General features: G+C 34.2%; 2 protein-coding genes across 2 annotated transcripts; both read right to left on the bottom strand.

Annotated features, from left to right (window-relative positions):
• Positions 1-2093: 2093 nt before the first annotated feature.
• On the bottom strand, positions 2094-5648 carry LOC131855335 (all trans-polyprenyl-diphosphate synthase PDSS2-like). The gene is made up of 2 exons (XM_059206589.1): positions 5348-5648; positions 2094-3254 (listed from the first exon to the last, which is right to left on the bottom strand). Exons 1-2 carry the CDS (start codon positions 5597-5599, stop codon positions 2292-2294), a joined length of 1215 nt encoding a protein of 404 aa, XP_059062572.1. The 5' UTR covers positions 5600-5648; the 3' UTR covers positions 2094-2291.
• Positions 5649-12717: 7069 nt separating this feature from the next.
• On the bottom strand, positions 12718-18454 carry LOC131855375 (all trans-polyprenyl-diphosphate synthase PDSS2-like). Its single transcript, XM_059206633.1, has 2 exons — positions 18203-18454; positions 12718-13680 (listed from the first exon to the last, which is right to left on the bottom strand). Exons 1-2 carry the CDS (start codon positions 18452-18454, stop codon positions 12718-12720), a joined length of 1215 nt encoding a protein of 404 aa, XP_059062616.1.
• Positions 18455-19870: the final 1416 nt, after the last annotated feature.

Genomic DNA, 19870 nt, shown 5'->3' with positions numbered 1-19870 from the left:
TTGTTCAGAATCACATTTTTAATAATTTTGTGTAAATAGAAACTGCCAAATAGCGAATTACTTGAGTAACAAGATAAATTCTAAAAATGTAATTTCTTTTTTCCTACACAAAATAAAACATTTCCTTTTCGTAATGTTACTATAGATATACAGCTCAGTGCAGATGGCACTCCAAACCTGCGGAAGGACTTATGGAGCGGCTGAAGGCCAACTCCTGCCTGACGGATACGACTTTAGTCTGCGGGCACCACTAGGGGTTCGAACCTCGGCTCAGGCCGTCGTACATCCGTTCCATTATCATCTATAAAAAAAATACAACCATTAAAAAAATACACTAAATTATAATTTAAATTTATGAGCAATTTAGTAATTTACACTTTCAGTAATTCACACGTTATGTTGTAAATAACCTAAAATAATATTATAGTAAGAGGCTAATCATACAAATCACCAGAATAATAAAGAATAATAAATGCACCACTAATAAAAATAATAATAATTAACTCTATATTGTGTCCACAGAAGAAACAATAAGAAAAAATCAGTAAATATAACAGTAATAACAAAAAACGGTCTCTCGTTATCGGTACAAGTAATTTCTTACAAACAACCTAGAAGAGAAGACTTATGTACATAGAATCGATATATCTGCATTCCCTAAGGTTGGCTGGTAGAGAACGCTATTAACATTAATCCCGCCTATTGTACAATTCAATAAAGTTTAAATAAATAAATAAATAGGTAGGTGGCACACATAAGACTCTATATTTACTATGCTAATAAATATACATACATAAATTAGGTATAAATATATAAATCTACATATATACTACATATTGGAAGGTATCTTAGATTATTTTTAAATGATGCTTGTGTTTGAGCTGATCGGAATGGAGAGTGGTAGAGTTTCAGAGGCGAGCAGCTTGGACAGTGAAGGAATTGGAATAATATACACCATTCTACTGTCATCCTTAAAAATCTTGCGTTACCCGTACTGTGATCTCCTCCTTTGTCACTTTTGTACAAGGTGTTTTTGTTACTTTTGTACAAGGTTAATACGATACTTTTACGTGTACTACGTTAAAAGTTTTATAGTTGGCAACCGTGAATGCGCCCGAAAACGTTAAAAGGCGTTGTGCGAAAGCTTTGCAAACCCATGACCTCGTTGAGGCGTCATTATTCGCTTATGTTACTAATATTATAAATGCGGAAGTTTATAAGTATGAATAAATTAATTAATCTTTGATTCTTACTCTTTGTTTGTTACTCGTTCAAGCTACAACGGGATTTTAATGAAGCTACAATAATGTACCGAACGACCTCGGTGGTCTAGCGGTTTAGCACATCGCTTTAGGTCCGATGGTCGCGGGTTGATTCCTCGCACGGCACAAACTTTTGTATTCATGAGTATGATTGTTTGTATCGTCTGGGTGTTTTCTATGTATAATATGTATGTATTCATGAAAATATCTATGTAATTGTATCAGTTATCTAGTAGTCATAACACAAGCTCTGGTTAGCTTAGGACTAGATGGCGCTGTGTGAATTATACAGGGTCATTATATATATAAATACTTAGATTTTCTTTTATAAATACATACATAATATATATAGAAAACACCCAGAGCAATACAAATAATCATACTCATGAATAATGTACCGATAATTGTACCGTGCGAAGAATCGAACCAGCGACCATCGGCAGAACTGTTAGACTACTGCGGCTATTAAATACACACACTGCCATTCCAGAGAACTATAGTATTATCCCTCCGTACCGTATAATTTTACTGCCTTATCTCAACCGGAAACACAGTTTACAAAGCAAGCTGCTTGGCAGTTGAAATAGGTAAGATTAAGGTACTCACATCGACATGAGTAATGATTTCACTCAGGTGTCATGATTTCGTACCATTTAATGTCTAAGGTCTGTTTGAATTCATTATAAAAATTATGGTTATTTAAGCCATTCAATGCTAATGAGATAGCTGGGAATTGGTTGTATAATCTGCTGTTGCAATTATTTCTCATTTTAAGCAAACTAAAATTTTATCTTTTGTAATTATGTATAATTCAATATGATCGTCCAAATGGACAATTGCTGTTGCAAGTCATATAACATTGTTTACATCTTCAACAATACACATAAAACTAGAAAATACGGTCTTAACACTAACAAAATCTCTTCCAAACAATTTTAGAAACAAGAGTATAAAAATAAACTTAACGGCGCATAAGTGTATACAAGTCAACAGAATATATTAAGGCTCTAATAATATCAAATTCGTAGATCAAAATGTATTAATTAATTTCTTAATCATATCCACAGATTCGTTCTCTCCCATACTTTCAATGTACGCAGTTGCTTTCTTAGCGTGGTCCTCGTAAAGCTTCTTTGTTTTAACAATCGCATCTGTCTTCAGTACATTGAATTTCAAATCTTCGTAATCAACATCTTTTACGTCATTTTTACCTTGATTAATGATTTCATACAAATCTGGATTGCCTTCTAACGCAAAAAGTACAGGAGCACTTGCCAAACAAAACTGGTCCTTGCTATCTGATGTTAACTGTTGCAATTCGGTAGCAGCCTGCCACGCTAAACCGACGTGACATCCGAAATGATATGCGTAGTTTTGCATCTCTGTACTCTGTTTGTTTAGAACCATTGCTGCTTGGCATCCTCTGCCCAACAGACTGACTCCATTGAAAACTGTTCTAGCTGTCCATTCCCTCATAGGTTTCCCAATTACTTGATCTACACTAATCGATTTAGTATCGAACGTTATTTGATAGTCTTCGTCAGTTGATTTAGGCTTACCAGGTAATGGCATGTTTTGTTCGTCCCTCTCACCGAAGAATTCACCTTCAGATAGATCTTTCAACGCAGTAGATATAATGTAAGACACGTCAGAGTTCCTAAGACCAGCTAACATACCGTTAGCTGTAACTAGCAGATAATCTCCAAGTAAAAGAGCAATTTTGTTCCCGAAAATTGCAGATTCTGTATTTTTCGATCGTTTTGCGAAAGGCACATTAACAATTCCACGATGAATCATGTGTCCCGTTCTAATCATTTCTGTTAGTTCCGCCAATGCCCTCTGTTGTTCCTCGACCTTTTTTGCAGGAAGCGATGAGGTGGACTTCACTGATTTGGAAAGTAACAAGATCATAAGTCCCCAAGGCTGAAGATTTTTGGAGTCACCGTAAAGAACATTCTTAGCTGTCTGCATCACAAGGTGATTGCTGCCAACCTGGAATCAGACATACTAATGTTGTGTACTATGAAATGTATCCACGGAAATGCAAGATAAAAGTTCAGGGCCTTATAAAGTTTTATTACACAATATAGACTAAAAATATTATAACATTAAGTTCAAAATCAATCGTAGATTTGAGAATTGGCTATAAAGGTCTTAAAAAATTTGAAGAGGTATATCGCAAGATTTTCTTGTGATGATAGTAAATTTGGAGGATACATTTTTGGGCTAGTTTGTTAAAAAATTAAATTGGGTAAAGTTGTAACTTGACAAGATAGCAAAAGCCTTGCTGATATTAACTTTTCTTCAATTATTAAGGATTTTTCTTCAAACTCTTCTTCAAAACTATTTCCAAGCAAACTTTGTCTACTAGGTAATTAGACAGCTACAAATACATGGATATTTTTTTGCAAATAATCAAAGTAAAGGAATGGTCATGCCGGTACAAACAATTATACTCATGGATACAAATATTTGTGCCGTGCGAGGAATCGAACCTGCGACCATCGAAATTAAAGTATACTAAACTGCTAGACTACCGAGGCCGGAAATCTATAGTATAAGTCTTTACATTTAAAACTAATAATTCTTTCTTACCCTTAAAAATCAACTATAAATTTGCGAGTTGGTGATAAAATATGAAAGTTCAAGTTACATCGACGTTAATATTAACCTTGTATACTTGATCTTAAGGTCCAATACACGGAACTTTGCAACAACTAAAAGTAGACCCATCCAAGGTCTACCAAGCGTAGTATGTACAAAGAACTAGTATTATGTATTAAACGCATAAGGCGTGAAGTTTATGGCCATTCAAATTATAAGCATGAAGTTAATCACGACGGTTTCCAGACAGACCCCGTGGAGGTCAACCTAACTTAATTGCTAGCAATGAGCCCACTTATTCCTAACAGGCTTCTTCTCTCTTATATTATAACTTGCAGGGACACTGGACGTTTGTGATTTACCATAAATTTAATGTCCATGGAGGAAAGGAGATTGTTAGTAATATGGACTGATTACCCCATTGCAATGTTGGGTTGACCTCTGTACATTTTCCGTTGGAAACCATAATGACAAAATTATGGTGAATTTGTCATGATCGGCCAACTGACCAGACCTCATGCTCATTTTATCATCATCCACTAGTGTCACGCCAGCGTAAACCGTTAGCTCTGGCTGAGGCAACATTCCATTATCATCCATTAAAAAATTGTCCGTGATGCTATTCATGTATGTATATAGGTCATGATGACCACTTACCATCATATGGTCGTCAGTATGTTTACAATTATATACAGAATAGAAGCAGAAGAAACTGGTTTACACCAAAATGATACTTTCATGTCAATTTTACTTCTAATTGACTCTCTCCGTTACAAGTCCTCTACGACAATGGCATCAAGTATTTTTTATCTAATTGTAATGACAAACAAGCTGACGGTCAACCTGATGGTAAGTGGTAACCTGATGAATGTAGGCGAACATTCATGAACAGCGCTATGAACGTCACGGAAGCTTACAAAGTACGCAGACAACTTTTATAAACTTTACATCGGTCTTACAAAATACAAATACAAAATCTTTATTTTGCCTGAAAAGTAATACAAATAACGTAACAATTAAAACCAAACTAAAGTAAGTAAATTCATATTCGTAAGTAAGGTTACTTACTTACGAATATGAATTTACTTTAAAAGTAATAAACTTAAAAAAAAGACAAAATAATTACCATAATACAGTTATAAATTTTAAAAGTTTCTAAAAACCAAAAACCTATAGCATTGAAAAAAAATATACTGCGAAATATTGTCTCTACTTACTTTTTTATATACGCGTCAATATTAAAACAAGATGTCGTTTTATAATGTGTAATTATAAATCTGTTTTATATATCCTTAATATAAATATTCTTAAACTAAAGATAATATAATTTAAACAACTTAAATATTATTTAGATAAATAAGGCTTGTTTGTCGTGAAAAGCTATTTAACAAGTACTTTATTTATAATTCTCAATTAAAAACATTACAACAAAAGACAAATTAATAATTAATTGACAGAAAAGTAAAATTTTAAAAACTTACCAATTTCCTTAAATACAACGCCAAATTAGCAAACTCGTCACTCAGTAGACATCTCAAATTCATAAATGAGGTCGGATATCCGACTACTTTCTCTGCGTCCCTAATTATATTACTCCAATTTGTGAAAGGAGGTCTTAATAGTATCAATATTTCATCTTTCGTCAAACTGGCCACCGTCGATTCGTATCTGTTTTGAAAAAGGAACGGCGACGCGCGCCTCAAAACGCGGGAAACCGCGTACGAAACTGACATTGTCTATGATTTCACTTTTTTAATTTTTGAACAAAGCTAAGAACGCCAGCGCAGCTTGCCGCGTCGGTATGCAGCTGACCGAGAAATGCCTCTACAGGTAAGCGAGTGGGTTTAACTCTCTTTCTCTTAGGGTTACCATCTTTATGTTTTAGTTTACGATTGTTTACATCTGCTGTATTAATTTTAAAGGTCTAGTATGTTGTTGCTTTATTATCTTTTTTTACACAATTCATACAGTGCTATCTAGTTTCTGAGTAAACATAGCTTGTGAGTATGAGTGAAAATGGTTGAAATATAAATAAATATTTTTTTCAAAATACAGTATAATATGAAATATTATTAAATTTAAAGTTTTTTTAGTACGTATAAATTAAATTGTATGAATGCAATCTCTCTTGGATATATGTACATTAATTACTTAATAATTAACTGGAAGAAATTTGTGTATTTCTGGCATAAAATTCGAAATTAAAAACAGCAACAACAACAAGTTCCATACAAGTCTATATAAATTATATTTACTGAAATTATAAATACATATTATCTCATGCTATAGATAATTTTTATTTTATTAAGACTACAATACATCCTTAATTAAGAAAATTATTTTGTCTTCAACTTCAACTATAAATCCCCAATATTTAGTAAAATTAAATATCTATATGGCAACACCTTTGATCTTGACCGTGAAGAGAAACGAGGCAGCCCCAAGTAGCATATCCACATCATTTACTTCAATGGGCACAAATACATCCATTCCATTTTAGTCTTTATGCATTTTAAAATAGAAGTTAATTACAATGTATACAAGAGCATAATGAAAATTGTTGAGTAGCTCACAATTTTAGTGAGAGCTATCTTTTCTAAGACATCTAATGGGCGATAGAGGTCGATTTAATGTTGATAATTTGAAACGGTTTTTTTACTCTTTCATTTATTATAACCAGTTTTAGTGTCAGATGAGTAAGGGCTAGTCGATGAGAAATTGGAGTAATCTTTCTTTATTTTTCGATACGATATTTTCTTAAGAGGTAGCCTAAAACAATTTTTCGTTCTGGACCTGACGTGGTACATCATTCGTAAAGGCCAGGGGGAATGGCCCCTGGAAACAATCGTGGGTAATTTCTGATGAAATCGCCTTGATTTGCTAACGAGACATCAACCTAGTCCTATCCTAACCTCCACTGGTCGAAGGAAAAAGGGATTGTTAGTAATGTGGACTCATGACCGCATTACTAGCAATTTACAATGCCAGGTTGACCTACACCCGGTTCCTCCTGGAAACCATCATGATAAGTTCCTGGTGAATTTGTCACGATGGGTTAACTGACCTGACCTCATGATCATCTTGTCATCCTCCACTGGTGCCCCGCCAGCGTAAACCGTTAGCGCAGGCTGTAGCACCATTCCATTATCATCCATAAAAAAAAACCTCCACTGGTCCCATTAGCACTATTCCAATAACATCCACTAAAATAATAAGTATAGTAAAGTAATGTGATTGAACATAAATAAGGAAAACTAAATTATTCAGTGCGTTTTGTATTTGTTTCAAATCAAAAATCATTTATTCATGTAGGTTATTTTAGCCGCTTATGTACGTCAAGTTTTTTGTATTAATATTTTTTCCCTACCGTCCAGTTTAGTATACAGATTCAACTGAGCAGACTGACAAGAAACTGATTCTACTGATTTTTTTCTAAATACTAATTTATATAGGTGTCTATGCTAACATTAAATGAAAATCCCATGCATGAACAACTATTGCCATGCTCGTTTGTCATTTAAGTAATATGGTTTGCTATGCTATAAATATGATTTAACTGGTGTTTAAATTTAAAAGATAATTCCAGTATATCCTTTGGTATCTTATTGTCAAATTATTATATATTATAGTACCCCATAAAAGACCCACTGACTTTTTCTAAACGAAATGCTCGTTGCTTAGAAATGTTATGAATATGGCTGTGTTCCACGTTCAGCTTGTAAGCTAGATTTACACAAATACTTACTCTACCAGTACATTATAATAACAAGTTCAGGGTGCTGTTAGAGTTGCCCTGATGCCCTGATCAGGGAGCATCAGTAATCAGAACAGCAGAGAGTGGACGGCTTTAACACGACAATGCGTAAGAGTTGCCATGGAGGATGGGGGAACTGGGGGAGTAGGGGGCACCAATACTATCCTGACAACATCGTTTTCAGACTTGACTGTTTGTACGTGAGCTATTACTGCAGCTTATCTGGTGGGATGCTGCAGAAATGCAGAATCTGAATTAGATAAATTATGAGAGGTAGGTATGAATATTATTCGATAGGTAGGTATTCAAGATATAATACCTAAAATGCGTTAAAGATGTAATTAAATAATACCTTCTAACCATTTTTCATTTTAGTTAATTTTATTCTAATATTATTTTATCTGTGATTTTACTAACAAAAAGAGGAATAGAGATAATGGAACTGTACAATAAAGACTCATAGTCCCTATTGTACAGTACACCACATCTTATGCTACGATTACATTCAGCCGCTTCCCCTGCTACTCGCGCTGCCGGAAATATTGCCGAGCGACAACTGAGCGAGAGGGCTGAATATAAAAACACGCTGCCACTCGCGCTGCCAGTCCTTTGACTCGCGCACGAAAAACCGACAATCGAGGGAGCGCCGCCCGGTCAGCGCGAGTGACAGCGCCTATGGCATGGGAAGTGTTTCCACTCGTGTTTACACTCTCGCGCTGCTCACTTCCGTGCTCACTTCCCTGCCCACTCGGGCTGAGTGTAAATTGGGCATTAGACCTCTGGAATGGCAACGCAAGAGTGATACCAAATGTTCCTATTACTGTTTATGTACACAGGTGACAGTTGCCGGTTACTAACGAGTAGTTACTCGAAATAATGAATAAATAAAATAAAATAGTTTAAAGAGATAAAATTTATAGGCCTAGGCCCTAGGCCATAAACTATTAATATCCTATGTCAATTCGGATATACAAATTCCTGTAATGCAATGTTCCCCACCATTTTTCTGTGTTCGAACAATAATAGAAACGAACAAAACAACGTGTAAGGTAGCGACATCTATGTCACAAATGGAAAAATAATTCAAACGGCGAGAACTAATTTATCGATCGTGAATACGATGTACGGTAGAGGGCGACCTCGTCACAGCCCAAATTATACTTTTAACACTTTTAAGGTCCGAAAACAACCACGGATTGACCAATAAAAATTAATGTTATATTGAATTTTAATGTTATTGTAATAGGATTAAAATTTAAAATATTATAACACTTTTTATTGCTAAACGAAATGTAATATTTTATGAGCATTTACTGGAATGCTTGTTATTTATAAAAAAAAATAACGCCATCTATTGATTTATAATTTTTTAGATACAAATTTTAAACTGTAAAAAGTGTAATGAGACGATCAATTTTAGTATTGCTTCGAAGTTGAGTTTACATTGCATTTACCGTTCTTTGTGTTGTCTAGATGAGCATGTATGTAGTGCTACTGCTGGCCATCAGGCAGGCCGGCATTTCAAGTAACATATAAATAAATTAAAAGTTATATTGAAAAAAAAGAGAATACTGAAAGTCTTTTGCATATATCTATTGTCAAAACCATCAAACAAAATTTATAATTTTTTTGTTCTCGAGATATAGAGACTCTTTAGTCTTTTCTTGTTAATTTTTTATTATATAGATAATTAATAATAATAGTACTATATATGGTTATTTATTATTATGATCAGATTTGTTTCCGCTGCATATGACGTTTTTTTCGACTGCTCTAATTTGACAGGAAGATAGTGGGCGATGCAGATGGCACTCCAAACTCGCGGAAGGACTTATGGAGCGGCTGAAGATACGGATGACTTTAGTGTATAGGCTCAGACCGTGTGTAATGTATTTAATACATATTATTGTATATATATTACGTTATGACTACATTCCTCAGGACTCCAGTGCAATTATACAGACACCACACGGTCACCCAGAACTGTACAAGACAGCTTCAATTTCGTCATAGTTTTTAGATACGAAGAAACTTCTTCCTTTGTGTGTATAACGGATTATATTCTCTGGAATTGTTTGACATAATACCCGCTGGACTAAGAACCTGGAACCGACTGGAAATCCGTCCTAACATACTGGAACCTATGTTATCTCATACAGCGCAGTTTTGGAAGACTTTATAAAAAGTCGTAATGATATCCCAGGACAATTCACACAGCGGAGGGGAAAGGGGATTATTAGTAACGTGGACTGATGATCTTATTGCTAGCAATGTACCATGTCAGGTTGACCTCCACGCGGTTCTCCCTGGGAACCATCGTGGTAAATTCTTGGTGAATTTGTCACGATGGGCTAAGTGATCTGACCTCATGCTCATCTTATCATCCTTTACTGGTGCCCCGCCAGCGTAAACCATTAGCGCAGGCAGGTGCACCATTCCATTATCATCCATAAAAAAATTCACACGGCGCCATCCAGATGAGGTTGTGTGATTTACTCTACTTGGGACAAGTCTCAGACTATCGGCTTGTGTTATAGGTACTAAACAACTGAAAAAATTACTTATATTTTATGTATAACTAATATAACTATACTAATAAATACACATTAGCTATATACAGTATTTACATAAAATTAAATCATTTTAATAAATTGTCTGTCTGTCTGTTCTTGCTAATCTCTAAATTGGCTGGACAGATTTTGACGAGAATTTCACTCGCAGATAGATTAAGTTATATGGAGTAACTTAGGCTACTTTTATTTTAGAATTATTATTTATTTCTTTATTAAATTCTTCTTTTTCAGCTTGGCTACTTGAGGATGTTAGTATATGTGATGACCATAACACTTCATGTAGGAAATATTGTGGTGATGTCACAACCGAAGCAGAAGCTTAATTTATATATTTTTGTTAAACAAAAATAAATTAATTCTACGCGACGTCGGAGTAGCAGCTAGTTCAAATTAAATATCATTCATGTAGGTCTATTATAGACTCTTATGATGTATGAACAACTACCGTTCGGAGAGTATTCGAGCTAAGAAGAACTGACAAGAAACTCAGCTCTTATTTTTTCAATTGTACTTGTACATATTTACAAAAATACAGATTTATACGCCAGCTTATGCTATTACAATTTTGTCAAAATGAAATACTGTCAAATCAGTCACAGTGACAGTCCAAGTCCTCATCATCATTTCAGCCCGGTAGACGTTCACTGCTGAACAAAGGCCTCCCCCAAAGATCTCCACGACGATCAGTCCTGCGCTGCTCGCATCCTACGCCTTCCAACGATCTCGACCAGATCGTCGGTCCACCTCGCTGGAGGCCTTTCCACGCAGTGTCTTCCTGTCCGCGGTCGCCACTAGAAGAATTTACTGCCCCAACGGCCATCTGTCCTACGAGCTATATACCCTGCCCATTGCCACTTCAGTTCGCAATTCTTCTGTCTAAAATTGTGTGGTTCACGACCTCATTATAACATTTATTTCTTTTTAGAGTATATCTAAATAATTGTTTAGAAGTATTACGATGTTTACGAATTGTCTATGCCATTCTATGTTAATGAGCTACCTTATAATAGAATCAGAAGGTGGACAAATATACGACACTTGATATGTTCTGACCTCAGCAATCTAGCGTTGAGCACTTAGACCTTTTTGCATAACTTCTGTTGCATAACTTATGTGATTGTGCGTGGCACGCACAACCACATTATGCAGGGGGGAAAGGGGATTGTTAGTAATGTGGACTAATGCACTTATTGCTAGCAATGTACCATGTCAGGTTAACCTCCACGCGGTTCCCCCTGGAAACCATCGCGATAAATTCCAAGAATTTGACACGATGGGCTAACGACTTGCCCTCATGCTCATAATATCATCCGACAGTGGGGCCAACTATCGTAAACCGTAGTCAGGTACACCATTCCAATAATATTATTTAAAAAAAAAACACATTGTGAAACACCTTCCACCAATTGTATTTCTGAACCGATACTATATTGAAACATTCCTAAAAAGCTTATTCCTTCTTAAAAGGCCACCGACGCATTTGCAATTCCCCTGTTGTTACAGGTGCTCGAACGACGGCGGTAATCACTTACTATCAGGTGAGCCGGAAGCTTATATGTGTATGCTTTAAAAAAACCTTCAGTTGACCACGTATTCGATTTGAGCGAACACTATCGTTTACTCATTATAAAATTGTTAACTTGTCTGAGTGCTTTCCACAATATATCATGACTGTTACCACAGTTAGGGTAGACAGAGGCTGTCGATTGTCAATGGTATGAAACGCAGTACCTAATATGCAAACATTTCGCTGAATATATTTAAATCCAACATCCATCAGGGGTCGAGCCGATGTCCCACAAATTATTGTTTGATATTGATGTTTCCATCGCTAGAATGTCAGCCTGTAATATACATGTACATACAGAACTTTTATTGTTCTCGGCCAGATTTGAACTTACGACCTCTTGGTCTTAATTACGCCTAACCACCACTAGGTCACCACGCTCTCTATGTTAAGTTGGTATTTGACAATCTCTATTTTAATATTATTACTAGTAGTTTAGTGTCTACAATACATACAATTGTCATATTTGTGACAATACCCCATTCCTAGTGTGACGTCACATTTTTAATAATAATAACTTGACTATGTATATATAAAATTAAACCTTATGATCATAGCTTAATGTTACTTAATTAAATACCCTGTAATCTTCTTAGAGAACTGTACAATAATTCAATAATTTTTTTCTAACCCTACTGCTAGATCTAAATATAAATGTGTTCAAACAAACGAACAAACTCTCGAGCGTTATTTATTATTAGTATATATGTCGATATTATTAATAACTATAGTTTAAGATTAATCTTTAATCACATACATAAATATTAGTCACGAAATTAAAACATCTTAACTACACCATAAAAGCAAAACACGTGGGTTAGTAACATTAATATTCATCATAAATTTTGTCAATGTACTTCCACCCGCAGTCCACAGGTGTTTATAAGCGTCATGACCTTACCTCCATGTATTATATAAATTTAATGTACCTACCTCTAATAACATAAAATTTACTGATCAAAACGTATTAACCAATTTCTTAATCATATCCACAGATTCGTTCTCTCCCATACTTTCAATGTACGCAGTTGCTTTCTTAGCGTGGTCCTCGTAAAGCTTCTTCGTTTTAACTATCGCGTCTGTCTTCAATATATGGAATTTCAAATCTTCATAATCAACGTCTTTTACGTCATTTTTACTTTGATCGATTATTTCGTACAAACTTGGATTGCCCTCTAGCGCGAAAAGTACAGGAGCACTTGCCAAGCAAAACTGGTCCTTGCTGTCTGACGTTAACTGTTGCAATTCGGTAGCAGCCTGCCACGCTAAACCGACGTGACATCCGAAATGGTAAGCGTAGTTTTGCATCTCTCTACTCTGTTCGTTTAGAACCATTGCTGATTGGCATCCTCTGCCCAATAGACTGGCTCCATTAAAAACCGTTCTAGCTGTCCACTCCCTCATAGCTTTCCCAATTACTTGTTCTACGCTAATTGAAGTAGTATCGAATGTGATTTGATAGTCTTCACCGGTTGATTTAGGCTTTCCTGGTAATGGCATATTTTGTTCATCTCTTTCACCGAAGAATTCACCTTCGGACAGATCTTTTAATCCTGAAGATATAATATAAGACACATCAGAGTTTCTCAAACTTGCTAGCATACCGTTTGCTGTAACTAGAAGGTAATCGCCAAGTAAAAGAGAAATTTTATTCCCGAAGATTGCAGAATCTGTATTTTCCGATCGTTTCGCGAAAGGTACATTCACGATCCCGCGATGAATCAAGTGTCCTGTTCTATTCATTTCCGTTAGTTCCGCCAACACCCGCTGTTGTTCTTCCACTCTTTTCACTGGAAGTGATGAGTTGTTCTTCACTGATTTGGAGAGTAACAAGATGATGAGTCCCCAAGGCTGTAGATTTTTGGAATCACCGTAAAGAACATTCTTGGCTGTTTGCATTACAAGATGATTACTGCCAACCTGGAATTAGACAGATTAAATTTATTATTTCATCTCGAGATAAGACTAAGTACGGCAACTTACTGTAGCACTATCTCATATATTTTGGCTCCAAGCACCTTGCTTTGTAAGATTTTGTTTGAAGAGTGAGATAGGGCAGTGAAATTGCAAAATACGGAGCCTTTAGGGTAATATGGAGACAGCTTTGTCTTCTGGAATGAAGAGTGGCAACGCATCCTGGCAACTCATCGTGGAGATGAGTTGCCAGGTTGACGTATCGCATGATAACGTGATGTACGTGATCCTGTTCATATGTGACGATTATCACTTATTATTAGGTAGACCATCAGCTTGTTTACAATTTAATTACACAGATTATTATTAATAAAATCTTTCTCTGCCGTTGTCGTTAATTTCTTATTAATTTGTCACGCTGCTTACTAACCTGAATTCATACACATCTTATCATCCTTCATTAGTACCCCAACAGCTGGTACCATTACTTCATGTTAGAGTACCTTTTCATTTTACACTTTAAAACATCCTCTCAGTTCCACGCATGAACGGTACCATGTACTCGTATGTAGGCAACTGTTGCCATTTACCACCAGAACACTTGCTGTAAGCTTGTTTGTCATTCTTTATTCATAAAACAGTTGTGTTGATTATGGATATGGGATCTGGTATAAGGATAGATTTATCTGGTTTCATTTTATTAATTTTAATAATAAGCTACGACAATTCACACAGCGCTATCCAGTCTCGAGTTAAGCAAAGGTTAATAGATAAATAATAGAACTACTTAAAAACATTTTTGTATATTTGTAGATCATATACATGGAAAACATTATAAAAGTATACAATATATAAATGTTTGCATCATGCAAGAATTAAACTGGCAACCAATGGAAATAAAGTGGTATACCAAACAGCTAGACCACTGAGTCCGTCGAAATATTTTTTTTGTATTTTATTATGGTACTAGCTGTCCCGGCAAACGTTGTTTTGCCTTAAAATAAAAAAAAAATTAGGGGTGGACTACCCCTAACATTTAGGGGGATGAAAGATAGATGTTGGCCGATTCTCAGACGTACTCAATACGCTCACAAAATTTCATGAGAATCGGTCAAGCCGTTTCGGAGGAGTATGGGACAAAAACTGTGACACGAGAATTTTATATATAAGATAATTTAGACCACGGGGTCGAAATTTGAATTTCGACCACTAAACAAAAGAATTTATAAACGTGGGTGTAATTTTTTATTTACATAATTTTTATGGATATCTACTAAAAAAAATATTAACATTCTGCATTCTCTTATCTATATGAACTATGAGTGTTCGAAATTTCATACGCATCGGTGCGCGCAATTTTCGTAAAAAGGGCCACAAAGTTTTTGCTCTACGTATTAATATGTATTATATCAGTTGACGAATCAGTACTATATATTATACTAGCTGTACCCGCGACTTCGTCCGCGCGGAATGTAACTTTATTTTTATTAAATAATATTATTTCTAAAATAAAAGAATTTTTCTGAAATCCAAGTAGCCTAAGTTACTCCTTTTTACATCAGCTACCTGCCAATAAATGTCCCGTCAAAATCAGTCCAGCCATTTCAGAGATTAGCCGGAACAAACAGACTGACAGACAGACAGACAAAAATTGTAAAAAATGTTATTTTGCTGTATGTACCGTATTTATATTTATATCATCATCGCAGCCCGGAAGACGTCCACTGCTGGACATAGGCCTCCCCCAAAGATATTTATATGCCTGTAGTAAAAAACGGTTATTTCAATATTACAAACAGACACTCCAATTTTATTTATATGTTTATGATTAGCTATCCAGTTACCCTTGAGAATACAATAAACGGCTAATTTTGGGCGAAAATGCAAATATATTAAATGTCAAAAGTTACGTCAAATTTTACGTTAAACTTGTTCAACATGATATTATGGTCCTTTACACGGAACTTAGTGATTATTAATTAAGAGACCAAATCGAGATCTGTCAAACGAAAGAAATACAAGGAACTGATATGATATTTGACCACTTCGGTGATCTAGCGGTTTAGTGCACAGCCTTACTTCAATGATTGTGGATTCGATTCTCGCAAGATGAACATTTATATTCATGAGTATGAATATATGTAGTATATCTGGGTGGGCTCGATATATTTGTGAAAAAAATGTATTTAAATATTTCTATCAGTCAGTCAGATAGTACGCATAATACATAGACTACGGATATAAATACATAGACTTTTTTGTAAATACATACATAGTATACATAGAAAACACCCAAACTAATATAAACAACCATACTCATGAATATTAATGTTTGAACCGTACGAGGAATCGAACCCGCGACCTTCGGAAGTAAGGCGGTATGCTAAACCGCTAGACCACTGAGGCCGTCAATGTTTTATGCTTAGCATTAATTAATTACTTATATTATAATATTATAAACGCGAAAGTTTGTAAGTATGGATGTTTGTTACTCTTTCACGCAAAAACTATAGAACGGATTTTGATGAAAGTGTACAGTAATATAGATTATGCATCAGAATAACACATAGGCTATATTTTGATTTGTATAATGAAATTTAACGAGAGTGAAACCGCGGGCACAAAATATGGCGGAAGGAATAGGTTAAATAGAGATATTCCCACAGGTTCTCATCCCATATGTAGTATATGTATGTATATATATATATAATACTATCTGTCCCGGCAAACGTTGTTTTGCCTTAAAATAAAAAAAAAATTAGGGGTGGACTACCCCTAACATTTAGGGGGATGAAAAATAGATGTTGGCCCATTCTCAGACCTACTCTATACGCTCACAAAATTTCATGAGAATCGGTCAAGCCGTTTCGGAGGAGTATGGGAAAGAAAACTGTGACACGAGAATTTTATATATAAGATGTATTAGTGTGTAAGTTTATTTATTTATACTTATAAAATGTATGTTTATCTATATGTGTATTATAAATATATTGTCTACTGTGCGCCTTCTACCTTCTCTATGTAAATAGTACCTGTCAATACCAGGTTGTCTGTAAGAAATTGCTGTTAGTGATAAGACAGCCTTTTGTATAACTTTTTATCATATTTTACTGTTCTTTGTTTGTCTGTGCGCAATAAAGAGTTATTATTTTTTTTTTTCCAAATATTCTCATCTCCCCTCTTAAGGAGAGGAGATGGCAACATACCCCCGGTAGAAGCACAGTCGGCCGGGGTTCAGGGCCCCAGGGAGAGAAACCGGCGTACAATGCGGGCAGAATCTAACAGCACAATATATTATATTCCCACAAGCGACTTTGTACAAAGTGTACCTCAATGATAGTCTAAAATAATCTTATCAATCTCTAATATATAACTAATATTTAAGTTATTATGATATTTTTATTTTGCATCCAATATTTACAATTTAAATTGCTCCCTGGTACCTAATGTCTTCTGACAAATAAATATATTATTATTATTATTATATTATTATTATTAAACTAAGTAGAAACTTGTATTTCAGGTACCATTTCCCTCCTCTAACAATTGCTAAGCTAAACTAGACTAATAAACAAAAGAGTATATACATATATGCGTGTGCCAAATACATGTATATTTATTTATAGTCATGTCAACATTATTTTTCACTAGTTTGACTTATTTTATAGTATGCTTGATATAGAGTTTACAGTATTGCGTGAGAGTAGCGAAACAAAAAACTTGTACAAGAGAACTGTATATACATTTCTATAATTCATGTGTAAGAAAAAGGCTTTCTTTTTAATTACAGTTAAAACGATAGTAGATAGATAGATAGTAGATTATTAATATTGTCTCATCAGTATAACTAATTTTATTTTTATTTATTTAACTTTAATGCACAAAAACCTGTACATATGGCGGACTTAATTAATACCTTACGGCGTTATCTACCAGGCAACCATGAGTGGTGCAGAGAAAGATTGTAGGGGGTGCACTAATGACTGATATAAATGAGATTTGTCAAAAAAAGATATATAAATATAAAGCAAAATATTTATATATACATTTCTATAAAATAATAATAATATACATACATAATGATAAATATAATAAATTTATTATATATATATAAATTTTAAAGTGTAATGCTAAATAAATAAGTAGCTATGCTTATTTTGCAGTCGTGTCGTATCAACAACTACAGAGATTAATGGAAAATCGTGGAAAATGGCAAGAGATCCACCGACAAGAGCGCGGCTCTGAAATTATGAATATAATTTTATTAATATTATAAATGCCAAAGTTTATAAGTATGGATGTTTGTTACTCTTTCTGAACGGATTTTGATGAAACTTTACAATAATATAGCTTATACCTCAGAATAACATATAGGCTATAAAATTCATTAGTGCCAAACCGTGGCTAGTCAACTATATGTTTTAAAAACAATAAATAAAAATAAACCTATAATCACAAGTCATAAACCTGATAATTGGATAATTAAAAAAACTAATTAAGAGCTAAAAGAAAAATAAAATTAACGTACCAATGTTCTTAAATATGACGCCAAATTAGCAAACTCGTCGCTCAGTAGACATCTCAAATTCATAAATGAGGTCGGATATCCGACTACTTTCTCTGCGTCCCTAATTATATTACTCCAATTTGATGATGGAGGTCTTAACAGTAACAATATTTCATCTTTCGTCAAACTGGCCACCGTCGACTCGTATCTTTTTTGAAAAAGGAACGGCGACGCGCGCCTCATTACGCGGGAAACTGCATACGAAACTGACATAGTCTATGATTGCACTTGGAATTTTTTTTTAATGTTTGGAACGCCGCTTGCTGCTACGACATGCAGCTGACCCACAAATGCTTCTTCAGATAAGTGATTGGGTGTAGCTCTCGACTTTAGGGTTACCATCTCTATGATGTAGTTTACATTTGTTACATCTGCTCTATTAATTTTAATAGTCTAGTCTAGTGACTTTTATTGTCTGTTGTATTACGTACCTACTAAAATATTAGTAATAGAATAAGCAAGACACTTGTGTGTTGCTCTGTTGAATAGATGTTTTTTTTTTTATATAAATAATTACACGATAACAAGTAAGAGGCATGCTTTAATCAACACAGAAACCGCTACGCACTCATTCTTAGTGCAATCAGATAATATTGTCAGCGCTATAAATTTTAAGGTTTTCTACAAAAACATTATTTAACGTATGTATACTTACTAAACTATTTTATATTTAGTAAAAATTTGCATATATTTGCAATTTCAAACACATGAATAACTAAAGCTGAAATCCTAGTCAAAATTATATTTTCTTTAAATTTATAAAATTAATCACATTGTATTTATTATTTCATAGAAAATATTGGGGAAACACAATATTTTCTATGGAATAATAAATTTATTGTACAATTAAGTTAATTAAGAATAAAATATTAAATTTTTCCTCAGTTTATAGTTTAGATAATAACATATTATTAAACAATTTAAATTATGATTTACTATCAAGAGTAACTCCTTAATATTTAGTAAAAAATTTATACTGGCAACACCGCTGATCTTAACCGTGAAAAGAAACGAGGCAATCACAGGTAGCATTTATCCACACTATTTACTATATACTTTATTGGTTCACTACAACCATTCCAATTTGGACTTTATTCTGTTTGCTATAGAAGTTGATTATAATGTATTCGAGAGTATAACAAATTTGTTGATTGGTCACTTAACAGTGAGAGAGCTATGTTTTCTACGACATCTAACTAACAGAGGTCTATTAATACATCGGTTTAATGTTGATATTTTGATACGGTTTTTTTTATTAAAACTATTTCATTTATTTTTTTTACTACGAACCAGTTTTATTGTCAAATAATCTACTAATGGACTACCGATAGAACAATTAAACATTTTTGGAGAAGAATGTCTAACAATCAGTTGGAAATAAAACCTCTTTCTTATTTTATACCTATATATTTATACTAGCTGTGCTGTTTCATCAGCTTAAAACTATTCTGTGTATTATGTGTTATTCTGATGTATAAGCTATATTACTGTAAAGTCTCATCAAAATCCCTTCAGTAGTTTTTGCGTAAGACTAATAAACATCCATACTCACAAACTTTCGCATTTATATTATTATTAAGTTTTAATCTTAAAACTTAATAATAATATAAATGCGAAATTATTATATAA

The sequence above is a fragment of the Achroia grisella genome, unplaced genomic scaffold (genome assembly GCF_030625045.1).
Source record: "Achroia grisella isolate CSIRO2021 unplaced genomic scaffold, CSIRO_AGI_Agris_v1 utg1360, whole genome shotgun sequence".
NCBI lineage: Eukaryota > Metazoa > Arthropoda > Insecta > Lepidoptera > Pyralidae > Achroia > Achroia grisella.
Note: the sequence above shows the minus strand (reverse complement) of the source record. Positions and strands in the feature narration are given on the sequence as shown.